The 13,749-nt window shown below is 42.3% G+C and overlaps 1 protein-coding gene across 2 annotated transcripts; it reads right to left on the bottom strand.

Annotated features, from left to right (window-relative positions):
- Positions 1-2,761: 2,761 nt before the first annotated feature.
- LOC110492343 (vesicle-associated membrane protein-associated protein B) lies at positions 2,762-10,500 on the bottom strand. 2 transcript variants are annotated; one of them, XM_021566579.2, is made up of 6 exons: positions 10,208-10,500; positions 6,359-6,511; positions 6,118-6,221; positions 5,745-5,825; positions 5,297-5,473; positions 2,762-5,026 (listed from the first exon to the last, which is right to left on the bottom strand). In XM_021566579.2, exons 1-6 carry the CDS (start codon positions 10,263-10,265, stop codon positions 4,862-4,864), a joined length of 738 nt encoding a protein of 245 aa, XP_021422254.1. In that variant the 5' UTR covers positions 10,266-10,500; the 3' UTR covers positions 2,762-4,861. The 2 variants fall into 2 exon arrangements, with proteins under 2 accessions (XP_021422254.1, XP_021422256.1); XM_021566581.2 differs by having other exon boundaries at positions 5,297-5,404.
- Between the last annotated feature and the right edge of the window lie 3,249 nt (positions 10,501-13,749).

Below are 13,749 nucleotides of genomic sequence, written 5' to 3'. Positions count from 1 at the left end.
TCATGTCAATGTGGAGCTATACAGAGCCCTCCACAATGTTACAAAATTTGAGATGGGCACGCAATGCGGTACAGAGCTCAATTCGGCCTCTGCGTGCCTCCAGAGGGCACGAAATTGCATCACACCATCCATATAGCACCTCTGACCACATTTTCAGATCAAGCATAAATTGGCTTTAAGCACACCTAACATATTATTTTTTCTTGCCCAAAAGGAAACCTTTCTGGCTGGTCTCCAGGAATGTAAAACAGTTAGGAAGAGTGACCGTTAAAACGGGATTGAATGAAGTAGCAGCAAATAATATGATACATGAGCCACTAATGTGCATGGAGAGCCTCATAAGTTTGGCGAAATCACCTACTATCCTTCAGTCTAATACTTCTATTTACTTACTTTTGTAGTCCGAACTGTCCTCTCCGAGTTTATTTGGAATTTAGCCTGAAAGGGATTGGAAAAATATGATTGGTTGATGATAGGCATATGATGTTGTCCAACGTCTGGTCTTGCACTGCGCATAATATTAGATCTAAACAACGATTGGAGAAGTGTTTAACATCACCAGTACCACATCCTTTTAATAGGCTATATACATTGCATTACCAAAAGTATGTGTACACCTGCTCGTCAAACATCGCATTCCAAAATCATAGCCATTAAAATGAAGTTGGTCGCCCCCTCTCTATGTGCTATGACAGCCTCCACTCTTTTGGGAAGGCTTTCCACTAGATGTTGGAACATTTGCTGCGGAGACTTGCTTCCATTCAGCCACAAGATAATTAGTGAGGTTGGGCACTGATGTTGGAGGAATAGACCTGACTCTTCCCAAAATTGTTCGATGGGGTTGAGGTCAAGGCTCTGTGCAGGCCAGAGCCTGCACACACCGATCTCGACAAACCATTTCTTTATGGACCTCGCTTTGTGCAAGAGGGCATTGTCATGCTGAAACAGGAAAGGGCCTTCCCCAAACTGTTGCCACAAAGTTGGAAGCATCGAATCGTCTAGAATATCATTTTATGCTGTAGCTTTAAGATTTCCCTTCACTGGAGCTAAGTGGTCTAGCCCGAACCATGAAAAAAAGATTGCATGGCTGTGTGATCGATTTTATGCACATCAGCAAGGGGAATGGCTGAAATAGTCTAATCGACTAATTTGAAGGGGTGTCCACATTATTTGTATATATATTGTATATTTTAATTAGCGCAGCGTGACTGCAAGAGACAGGTTAGAATGTCTGACTGAAATACAGGACAAATCAACCTTTTTTCAAGATTAGTGGTGTTTAGATTAGGGTGACCACATGTCCCAGATGATGCGTGACATGATTGTTTCCTTGTTGGAGAAAGGGATAAAATGTGGGACTGTCCCGCACAATCCGGGACATGTGGTCACCCTAATCTATGTATGGATTAAAGCCAATTTATGCTTGATCTGAAAATGTGGTATGATGATTTGTATGGAGGTTAAGACGCAAGCCTCCGGAGGCATGCGGAGGCCAAATCAAGCTCCTTACCGCATCACCATGTGCCTCTCAAATTTTGTAACAATGCGGAGGGCTGCCCATTATTATTGGTTGATGGTAGGTTGGGGTGGGAGGTCCTATATAAACACAAACTTCCTTGACAACTTCCTTCACAATAGTTCTGCTACGCGAAGGACAAAAGGTATATTTGCTCTGTTTTCTGCAGAGGCTGTATCACAGTAAATGCTGTACAGCCACTGCAGAGCCAGATTGACCATACAAAGCCTTTAACAGGGTGAACATGTTATGCTCCACCCGCTCAGTTGTCCATAGTGCTGAGCAAGTGTTTTTTGATGTCGGTTCAGTTACGGTTCGATCTAGTAAGAAAAAATATATAGTTTTCAATTTCAGTTTCTATAAAAACATTTTTTACATTAAATGCATTATAAACAATTTACCACAAAACACCAGAAAATGACCAAAAAGAATAGAACCAGCTCACCTGATTTTACTCTAGGATTTGACTATTAGATGTTTAATGTTCCTTTTAAAAAATATATTTAAAAAAGTAATGGCTTCACCATATTAAAACAAGAGTTTAGTTCACATAACAGGGTTGACCTTGAATGAGGGACAGTCGTAAATAAACCACTAATCACATGAAATACATTATCTTCAGAAATGACAGTCAAAGCAACAAAATAACTAGCCTTTGCAATTATGGTGAAACTTGGAGACATTTTGGGATTAAGGGCTCAATTCAATCAGATCCGCTTTAGCCGATATCCGCATAGTGGTTGTTTTGGCATGTAGGAGGTGGAACTGGATATTCCCTAAAACATGGCACTTCAATACATCTATGACCGGAAGTTACTTTTTCATAGCAGGTTAGAATTTATGCAACAAGTTAGGAGAATTAGCATAGCAGGTTAGGATAATTAGGTTAAGGTTAGGAAAAGGGTTAAGGTTGGCGAAATGCTCTCCTAACCTGCAACGAAAAGTTACTTCCAGTTGTAGATGTATCAAAATGGTGTGTTTTTAGGAAGTCCCATTAGAGCTGTCAAATCAACAAGCAGCTCCCGGCATTATCTAAAGTGGACACTGCCATTGGCTGCATAGAGTAGCATTAAGATAAATCCATTGCAGCCTTGTTTACAAGCTCAAACACTGGAATGTGAGATGTAATCTCACCTCCATTAGGCTGATCGAAATCCTCATTATTTAATTTTATGATCTTAAATTCGAGTGTCATTATTTCTATAGGGTGAATTCAAAAAGAGTAGGACGTTATATAAACTGGGACACCATAATCCTGACGTTTATTTATTGGTTTGACAAGAGCAAATCAAAACTAATGTTACTAAGCCCTTGCAGAGAAACCACATGATCAAAATCACATCACTTCATTGATATCATAGAGGCGGGAAGAGCAAGCTTCAAACAAGCTTACCCTGCAAAGCACATGGTAAAATCAGCTACATGATGTCATCTGAGCCTCTCTTTCCCTATCTCTCTGTGGGAGAAACTCTCTCGGCCCACTTCCTGTGTGGCACTTCACTTCCTGCTGTTGTGATCATTTTTTCTGTTTTGATGTTAAGGTTCTAAAACTACCAGAAATAACGCAGTGCCAAATTCTGATGTAAATGTGCATACTATGTACTGACGCATCAAAAATAATACATTTAAAAAATTGCCAATATTATGTTTCAATTTTGTAATTCAGTCATGTTTTTAGTTGTCCTGCTTTACCAACTATAGCTAACTAAAGTAGGACAGCATGGAGTAGCTAAAGTGGGACAGTCTTATAAACTATTCCAATGGAGGAAAGGGATCCAGTTTACATTAGGGAACCCCTGTACTTAGGTTAGGCAAGGTTCTGGTTCGTGTAGTACTATATCCTGTAAAAAAAAAAAAAAAGTATTGTACTGTTATTTGAGTAATTTCAGAAAAAGTCGGACACATATTAGCCCAACAGATGATGAATTTCTGAATTCCTCAGATGTTTCCTAATCACACAAATTGATGTGATGATTAGGGAACATCTTGAGGATTTCAGGAATGTATCACGTGTTGAGATATGTTGGCTAGATGTTGAAAAAGGTTACAGAACACAGATATGAAAATAAGTGTCCCACTTCTTCACCCTATAGTCTACACTTTCTCGTTCTGAACTTCTAACACAAGTGTGTAATTGGCATGCTGACTGCAGGAATGTCCACCAGAGCTGTTGCCATAGAATTGGTTAATTTCTCTACCATAAGCCGCCTCCAACGTCATTTTAGAGAATTTGGCAGTTGTGGCTTCTGAACGATCAGAAGAGCAGCTCCAACAGTTACCGCCACAACATCAGAAATGCGGGTGTCGGCTATTGCCTGTTAACGCTTGATCTAATTGAATCTAGGCCTAAGTGCAGTAAAATCTTCCTAGAAGTGTCAGCGTTGACGGAGGGATGTCAAAATTCCAAATTTGGGCAATTTAGCAATCCTTAATTCATGCAAAAAACAACAGATTTATTGAATTAATGTGGTCTATGTTAAAGGGCACTTAATTTAATATAACAGACTTAAAATTCAATATTGGTGCAAAATTTCTACTTAAAATATCAGAGATGCAAAAGGCACCACCCACATACTGATCCTGAAGACATCCTTCACAGGCTGGGGCTTTGACCAAATTACAAGTCACCGATTCTGTGCCTTCACCTCAGAGACTGTCACTAAATTACACACTAAAATGTGTAGACCTAACTCACTGCAGCACTATGAGACAGTACATATTCTGTGATAGATTAAAAACACATTTCTAATTGATTATAAAAAATAAGCAACCTACTGCATTGGACAGGGGTCTGTCTTGGACAAAATGATGGTTAACATTTTATTTTTCAGTTACCCCCCCCCCAAATCCATTTTATGTTTCATACAGGAATCAGTTGGATGACAGGATTTACATAATTACCCCCCTTCATGCTAAAATTCACCGGCAGCCTCTCGACTCACACACAATGCACGGTCTCCTTGCCTTAAAAAAGCAGTGATTAAAACATTCACACAATGTCATAGAACTCAGTCACATTAGTTCTGCTGTAGGAAAAGCCTTGACCTTGCTGGAACACATTGCTATCATTGATGCTTATAGAACACAACGTTGCAATTTCCCCAATCCCCACACAATGATTTGTATTGTATCTGTGCAAGTAGGGATGGAAAATACAGTGATTAAAAGGCAAGACGACTCGTGACCGGTTCTTTTCATTATTTCACTAGATTACCTTTGCTTTATGGTAAATAATTTCACAACTCAAATAAACCCATGTGATATTGCATTATGCAAAAAAACAAGTACACATCCCATTGTTGTTGTTTTTTTTCGGTCCTCCGAGCATGCTGCAGCTGGCTACATCTACAGGGCCAATTTCCCGATGATGACACCGATGACGAAGAACAGCACGCAGAGCGCCAGCACGCGGGTACTCAGGCCCTCCTCCCTTATCATGGCCTGTGAGGAAGATGAGTGGGGAGAGGACGCCATGGACGTGACCTTCCTCTTCCGCAGACCATCCTCCTCCTGGGTAGAAGGAAGGAGTCACAGGCCAAATGTCAGTTATTTGCTCCATCTGAAACAATGCAGACTTACATAATAGGCCTCATATTTGAGATGGGTAATTGACTGATTTGAGATCAGTAACTGCTTGTCACTGTTATTGCTCAAAAAACAGCTGTTATATATTAAACGAGGCCTATTAAGTAAGTCTGCATTGTTACAGATGGAGCAAATAAAATGCATTGTGTCGAACAGATCTGATTGTTGTGGGTTCTAGGGACATTTGAGTCTCACCCTGATCTGTTTGTTCTCTTCCCGTAGTCTCTGGACCTCCATCTGCAGCCTCTTGCACTCCTCCATGATCTTCTTCACCTCGCCGTCATCCAGGGAGGAGCTGGCAGACTTAGGGAGTGAGGAGAGCTCTGACTTTATGGAGGTAGAGGACACATTTTTGTTGCTTTCACTGTCATGCTGTGGAAAGGAGTGGAGACAGAAACATGCAGATGAATAACAGAATGGGGATGAGAAGCACAAAATAAAAAACAAAACATGGCAACGGCTGTTTCAGAGATGCAATGGAGTGGAGATGATCGAATCATTCAGAATCTATTTGTGAATGGAATGAAGGTGCTCTGAATTAATCTTACACTGTACGGTGAAATCTGTGAGGGAAGGAATGTCAACAACAACAAAAAACATGCAATTGTATGTAGTAATATGATAAGATGTAGGAGATACTTACAGTTTTGTCATTCTCTAGTGGCAGCTCAAATGCACATCTCAACTTGGAGTCCATCAACTCCTCTGGCTTTGCCTCTTTCCACTGTCGGCCAGAAGGAGGATAGAATGATAGAAAGAGTGACAGAGAGGAAGAAGAGGGCCGAAAGAACTGAATAATAAGGCAACACCAAGATGACCACACCCAAATAGGGACTCCATGACACTCATAAGAGAAGCATATCCTGACAGCACATTTGTCCCACTTGCAACGCATAAACAAGTAGATGCTTGAGACAGTAAGACAGAACTAGAAATGCAGATTGAATAAACTTACTGGGATCATCAGATCATAATTAGTGACATTCAGATTTATCACATTCCATTTGGACACTTACCACCCCTTCCATGTCAGTCATGTCATATGGAGCAAGCATGGACTGCACCATGAATTTGTGTTTGCTCTTTTCATTGGGATCATAGTCGAAAGGCTGCAGCATAACTGCAAAACAAAGCAGACAAATGGCATCAAGCAAACTCTTAGCAACAAGTTACCTTCCGTTGACCAGCTCAATATACTATTCGTTCCTGAGATTATTCTGCTACGATCATCTATAAATCAAACTAAAAGATACCAACCAGATACATTGATGGAAGTGCCTGCGTCAATGATGCCACTGTTTGGACGGACACAGTATCGACGAGGCGCTGTCGTCTTCACTTTAAAACACACATTTCTGTCTGTTGGGTTGCCTAGCTTCAGGGTGGCCGTGACGACATCTGTAAATGGACCTGGAAAAGATGGAGAGAATAGACAACAGATACACTACATGACCAAAAGTATGTGAACACCTGCTCATTGAACATCAAAATCATGGGCATTAATATGGAGTTAGTCCCCCCTTTGCTGCTATAACAGTCTCCACTCTTCAGGGAACGCTTTCCACGAGATGTTGGGACATTACTGCGAGGACTTGCTTCCATTCAGCCACAAGAGCATTGGTGATGTCAAAACTGATGTTGGGCGATTAGGCCTGGACCGCAGTCGGTGTTCCAATTCATCCCAAAGGTGTTTGATGGGGTTAAGGTCAGGGGTCTGTGTAGACCAGTCAAGTTCTTCCACACTGATCTTGACAAACCATTTCTGTATGGACCTCACTTTGTGCACGGGGGCATTGTCATGCAGAAACAGGAAAGGGCCTTCTCCAAACTGTTCCCACAAAGATGGAAGCTAAGAATCATCTAGAATGTCCTTGTGTGCTGTAGCGTTAAGATTTCCCTTCACTGGGGGAAAAAAAAGTATCTGGACACCTCTTCAAATTAGTGGATTTGGCTATTTCACCCACACTCATTGCTGACAGGTGTATCAGATTGAGCACACAGCCATGCAATGGCGACATAGACAAACATTGACAGAATGGCCTTACTGAAGAGCTATAAGCTGCTGTAAGCTGCTCTGACAGCTGATGCTTAAAGTTAGTGAGGGAGATATGAGTCTCCAGCTTCAATGATTTTTGCAATTCGTTCCAGTCATTGGCAGCATAGAACTGGAAGGAAAGGCGGTCAAAGGGGGAGTTGGCTTTGGGGGTGACCAGGAGGAGGAGTTGGCTTTGGGGGTGACCAACCAATCGCTGACCAGTGAGCATGCATTTAGTTTTACTTGCATTTAAGAGCAGTTGGAGGCCACGGAAGGAGAGTTGTATGGCATTGAAGCTTGTCTAGAGGTTTGATAGCACAGCGTCCAAAGAAGGGACAGAAGTATACAGAATGGTGTTGTCTGCGTAGAGGTACAACACTCACTACCAAGTTCCAAACTGCCTCTGGAAGCAACGTCAGCACAATAACTGTTCATCGGGAGTTTCATGAAATGAGTTTGCATGGCCGAGCAGCCGCACACCAGCCTAAGATCACCATGCTCAATGCCAAGCGTTGGCTGGACTGGTGTAAAGCCATTGGACTCTGGAGAAGTGGAAACGCATTCTCTAGAGTGAGGAATCACACTTCCCTTCTGGTAGTCCGACGGACAAATCTGGGTTTGGCGAATGCCAGGAGAACGCTACCTGCCCCAATGCATGGTGCCAACTGTAAAGTTTGGTGAAGGAGGAATAATGGTCTGGGGTTGTTTTTCATGGTTTTGGCTAGGCGACTTAGTTCTAGTGAAGGGAAATCTTAACGCTACAGCATACAATGATATTCTAGAAGATTCTGTGCTTCCAACTTTGTGGCAACAGTTTGGGGAAGGCCCTTTCATGTTTCAGTATGACAATGCCCCTGTGCACAAAGTGAGGTCCATATAGAAATGGTTTGTCGAGATTGGTGTGGAAGAACTTGACTGGCCTGCACAGAGCCCTGACCTCAACCCCATTGAACGCCTTTGGGATGAACTGGAACACCAACTGCGAGTCAGGCCTAATCGCCCAACATCAGTGCCCAACCTCACTAACTCTCTTGTGGCTGAATGGAAGCAAGTCCTCGCAGCAATGTTCCAACATCTAGTGGAAAGCCTTCCCAGAAGAGTGGAGACTGTTATAGCAGCAAAGGGAGGACATATTAATGCCCATGATTTTGGAATGAGATGTTCAACGATCAGGTGTCCACATACACTACATGACCAAAAGTATCTACAGAAATAAGATTGATCTCGCTTGTGTTCAGATCCTGCTTGTGTTGCATGTTTGTGTGTTTGTTTAATAGCCAACTGATTCCGTGAGCACCAAGCCTCACGCAACACATGTCAGATAAACAATTTCACACATTTGGCTGTTTTTAATCTTCGTTTTGCTGTACTAAAGTTGTACACTTGTTTTCGTTAGAACATCCTCTCTGGTATTACTTGTAATGTATTTAGTGTTGTTTACACTGTTCCAAATTGTCAGAAAAATAGTATATTTAGAATAACTAAACTTTTTCTTGATCTCCTTATTGTTATTATCATCATCATTATAATAAGTAATGTCATTATCATTAGTAGGCTTAGTTGCCTTGTATAACTACCATCGAGCTGTAGGCCTAAGAGCGCATCCTGTTTAGTCTTAACACCTTAACTTGCTTAGGCCTATTTTTCAATACTTATATTTGCTGTCACGTGTTACGGTGTTCAGAGTTCGTTATAACCAATTTATGGATGTAATTATGATATGCTATAGGTCAGATTGTTCACATTTATGCGATGCATACGTGTCACGTAAAGAGAGCAAGGCCAAGGGTTGAGGGAATAGGGAATGTTTTTCCTAAACAAATTAGGGATTTCGGCAACAAAACTTTTCAGTGAGAAATGTCTGCAATCATGTTGCAGCTTCAACAACACGGACAGTGTGATAAATACTGTTGATGTTCTGTAGTCTTTGATGCAGCAAGGAGGAGGGAGAGACAACCGGTGCTAGTCACACAATCACTCGCTGTAAAAACAAAAATTATACAGTGCAGCAAGTCTGAGCTCGGCCCGGCACAATCAAATCAATTGCAGTCGGACTCCCCGGTCAGACTCCCTCTATTTATTTGTGTGTCTTAATATTTCATCAAACATAGTGCTTAAAGCATCAGACAAGCTCAGTGCATATCGTTGTTTTGATTAAAACACATAAGATGTGTCTATATATGGAAAAAATACACGTTTAAAAATGTCAACCAATCGATTGGTCGAAAGAACCTGATGACTCGGTCAACCAATTTTATTTTTAGTTGGGGACAGCCCTAATCCAATTCTCAAATCTATTCATCAATTATAGCCTGTTCAATAACTCAATTACAAGCGGTAAGATGGTCCTACTCAGAACCTTACAATTCTGCTAAAACTCACTGATCCTGCGCCTGACAATTGTCAACAGTCACTTTTCTACTGCAGTATTTCTCAATCAATTCCTGGGGCTCCCCTAGGAGGTGCACAGTTTCAGGCCAACAATAACACCAATCAAGGGCTGATTCAACTAATCAAGGGCTTGTTCATGTGTGGTCAGGGCTAAAACAAATATGTGCCCCACGAATGGATTGAGAAACGTATATGTATCCATAAAGGTAATTGTGAAATGGGATTTTCATTAGTATCGCTCTGACCTCAGAAAGTACTATAAATGAATTAATTATACTTAATTTAGCTAGTTAGTAACGTTAGTAGCTATAGCAGAAATATCTTAATTTATGGTGGCAAAAACTGACTCGCAAGTAAGGGAGATGATAGTAACTGAATAACATGCAACTAACATTGATTGACAAAATTACCAGGGCCTGGCTTTTCATTGCAGGCTAAGATAGCTTGCTAGCCACTGAAGAAAATGACAGCTAGCCATTAGCCGGTTAGCATCAGTAGGTAGAAGACGTTGCTATGCAATGTCCCTTTGCTTGTCACCGCTCTAGAAACCAAATATGATAAACCGTGTGCAGACCCATTGTTTAGTTATCAACAACACTACTGATAATGCGTTGACGTTAGCTAGCTTGGAACAATGGTCAAATACTTGCAGACCAAACTGCCCGGCCCTGCCCTCTTACCTCTAAATTTCAGTTCGTGTGGTGGCTCAAGCTGGAGGACTTGCTCTTGTCTGGCCATGTCCCAGAGGTTCGAAAGCCTTTCTGATATAAGTACCTGGTCTATATATCGCAGCTTTTGTTACTATAACTATTGTAAAATCTCCTAAATACGACCCGATTAAGTTAAGGGATAGCTGGAGGATCACAAATGCACCACTTGGACAGCCAAGTGCCAACAGCTGAAGCTAAGCTAGCAAGCAAGCAGGAAGGAAAGGATCCGTGTGACGTCGTGGGAGGGGACAGGTCTGTGGAATGTCAGCAAAGAGATCTTTGTAAAGTTGTTATATTTTTTTCTGGCAACCCGAAAAAACCCTCTGATCTGGCAGCTATTTGAGAATGTAAAGTCATTTTCATTTAGAGGCTGTTTCAAGCAGATATCCTTATTAATTGACAAACTGGGTGATGCCCAGAAAGGCATTTAACGATGCTAAGGAATCAAATCAAACTTTATTTGTCACATGTGAAATGCTTACCTACAAGCCCTTTAACCAACAATGCAGTTCAAGAAAGAGTTTAGAAAATATTTAACAAATAAACTAAAGTAAAAAATTATAAAAAGCAACACAATAACAAAACAATAACGAGGCTATATACAAGGAAGCGGTACCGAGGCAATGTGCGGGGTACAGGTTAGTCGAGGTAATTTGTACATGTAGGCAGGGGTAAAGTCACTATGCATAGATAATAAACAGCGAGTAGCAGCAGTGTAAAAACAAATGGGGGGTAAATAGTCTGGGTGGCCATTTGATTAATTGTTCAGCAGTCTTATGGCTTTGGGGTAGAAGCTGTTAAGGAGCCTTTTGGTCCTAGACTTTGCACTCTGGTACAGCTTGCCGTGCGGTAGCAGAGAGAACACTTACCTGTACCCTGACACATTGCCTCGGTACCGCTCCCTGGAGTCTTTGACAATTTGAAACTCTCGACCCGCTCCACTACAGCCCTGTCAATGTTATTGGGGGCCTGTTCGGCCTGCCTTTTCCTGTAGTCCACGATCAGCTCCTTTGTCTTGCTCACATCGAGGGAGAAGTTATTGTCCTTGCACCACACTGCCAGGTCTCTGACCTCCCCCCTATAAGCTGTCTCATCGTTGTCAGTAATCAGGCCTACCACTGTTGTGTCGTCAGCAAACTTAATGATGGTGTTGGAGTCGTGTTTGGCTACGCAGTCGTGGGTGAACAGTTAGTACAGGAGGGGACTAAGCACGCACCCCTGAGGGGCCCCAGTGTTGAGGATCGGCTTTGCAGACATGTTGTTGCCTTCCCTTAGCACCTGGGGGCGGCCCGTCAGGAAGTCCAGGATCAAGCTGCAGAGGGAGGTGTTTAGTCCCAGGGTCCTTAGCTTAGTGATGAGCTTTCTGGGCACTATGGTGTTGAACGCTGAGCTGTAGTCAATGAACAGCATTCTCACATAGGTGTTCCTTTTGTCCAGGTGGGAAAGGGCAGTGTGGAGTCCAATTGAGATTGCGTCATCCATGGATCTGTTGGGGCAGTATGCAAATTGGAGTGGGTCTAGAGTATCAGGGATGATGCTGTTGATGTGAGCCATGACCAGCCTTTCAAAGCACTTCATGGCTACCGACGGTAATCATTTAGGCAGGTTACCTTTGCTTCCTTGGGCACAGGGACTATGGTGGTCTACTTGGAACATGTAGGTATTACAGACTCAGTCAGGGAGAGGTTGAAAATGTCAGTGAAGACACTTGCCAGTTGGTCCGCACATGCTTTGAGTACACGTCCTGGTCCTGGGGGCCTGTTCGGCCTGCCTTTTCCTGTAGTCTGGCCCGCGGCTTTGTGAATGTTGACCTGTTTTAAGGTCTTGCTCACATCGGCTACCGAGAGCATTATCACACAGTTGTCCGGAACAGCTGGTGCTCTCATGCATGCTTCAGTGTTGCGTGCCTCGAAGTGAGCATAGAAGTAATTTAGCTCGTCTGGTAGGCTCGCGTCACTGGGCAGCTCACATCTGGGTTTCCTATTGAAGTCCGTAATAATTTCAAGCCCTGCCACATCTGACAAGTGTCAGAGGCGGTGTAGTAGGGTTAAATCTTAATCCTGTATTGACACTTTGCTTGTTTGATGGTTCGTCTGAGGGCGTTGCGGGATTTCTTAGCGTCCGGATTAGTGTCCCGCTCTTTGAAAGCGGCAGCTCTAGCCTTTAGCTCGATGCGGATATTGCCTGTAATCCATAGCTTCTGGTTGGGATATGTATGTACGGTCACTGTGTCTTAATATTATAATATGATATATTGTAATATCTAAATACTACAATGATATGTATGTACAGTGCCTTGCGAAAGTATTCGGCCCCCTTGAACTTTGCGACCTTTTGCCACATTTCAGGCTTCAAACATAAAGATATAAAACTGTATTTTTTGTGAAGAATCAACAACAAGTGGGTCACAATCATGAAGTGGAACGACATTTATTGGATATTTCAAACTTTTTTAACAAATCAAAAACTGAAAAATTGGGCGTGCAAAATTATTCAGCCCCTTTACTTTCAGTGCAGCAAACTCTCTCCAGAAGTTCAGTGAAGATCTCTGAATGATCCAATGTTGACCTAAATTACTAATGATGATAAATACAATCCACCTGTGTGTAATCAAGTCTCCGTATAAATGCACCTGCACTGTGATAGTCTCAGAGGTCCGTCAAAAGCGCAGAGAGCATCATGAAGAACAAGGAACACACCAGGCAGGTCTGAGATACTGTTGTGAAGAAGTTTAAAGCCGGATTTGGATTCAAAAATATTTCCCAAGCTTTAAACATCCCAAGGAGCACTGTGCAAGCGATAATATTGAAATGGAAGGAGTATCAGACCACTGCAAATCTACCAAGACCTGGCCGTCCCTCTAAACTTTCAGCTCATACAAGGAGAAGACTGATCAGAGATGCAGCCAAGAGGCCCATGATCACTCTGGATGAACTGCAGAGATCTACAGCTGAGGTGGGAGACTCTGTCCATAGGACAACAATCAGTCGTATATTGCACAAATCTGGCCTTTATGGAAGAGTGGCAAGAAGAAAGCCATTTCTTAAAGATATCCTATAAAAAGTGTCGTTTAAAGTTTGCGTAAAAGCAACACAGCTGAACACACCATCCCCACTGTCAAACATGGTGGTGGCAGCATCATGGTTTGGGCCTGCTTTTCTTCAGCAGGGACAGGGAAGATGGTTAAAATTGATGGGAAGATGGATGGAGCCAAATACAGGACCATTCTAGAAGAAAACCTGATGGAGTCTGCAAAAGACCTGAGACTGGGACGGAGATTTGTCTTCCAACAAGACAATGATCCAAAACATAAAGCAAAATCTACAATGGAATGGTTCAAAAATAAACATATCCAGGTGTTAGAATGGCCAAGTCAAAGTCCAGACCTGAATCCAATCGAGAATCTGTGGAAAGAACTGAAAACTGCTGTTCACAAATGCTCTCCATCCAACCTCACTGAGCTCGAGCTGTTTTGCAAGGAGGAATGGGAAAAAATGTCAGTCTCTCGATGT

This window comes from Oncorhynchus mykiss, chromosome 16 (genome assembly GCF_013265735.2).
Source record: "Oncorhynchus mykiss isolate Arlee chromosome 16, USDA_OmykA_1.1, whole genome shotgun sequence".
Taxonomy (NCBI): Eukaryota; Metazoa; Chordata; class Actinopteri; order Salmoniformes; family Salmonidae; genus Oncorhynchus; species Oncorhynchus mykiss.
This window is presented reverse-complemented; position numbering and strand designations above follow the sequence as displayed.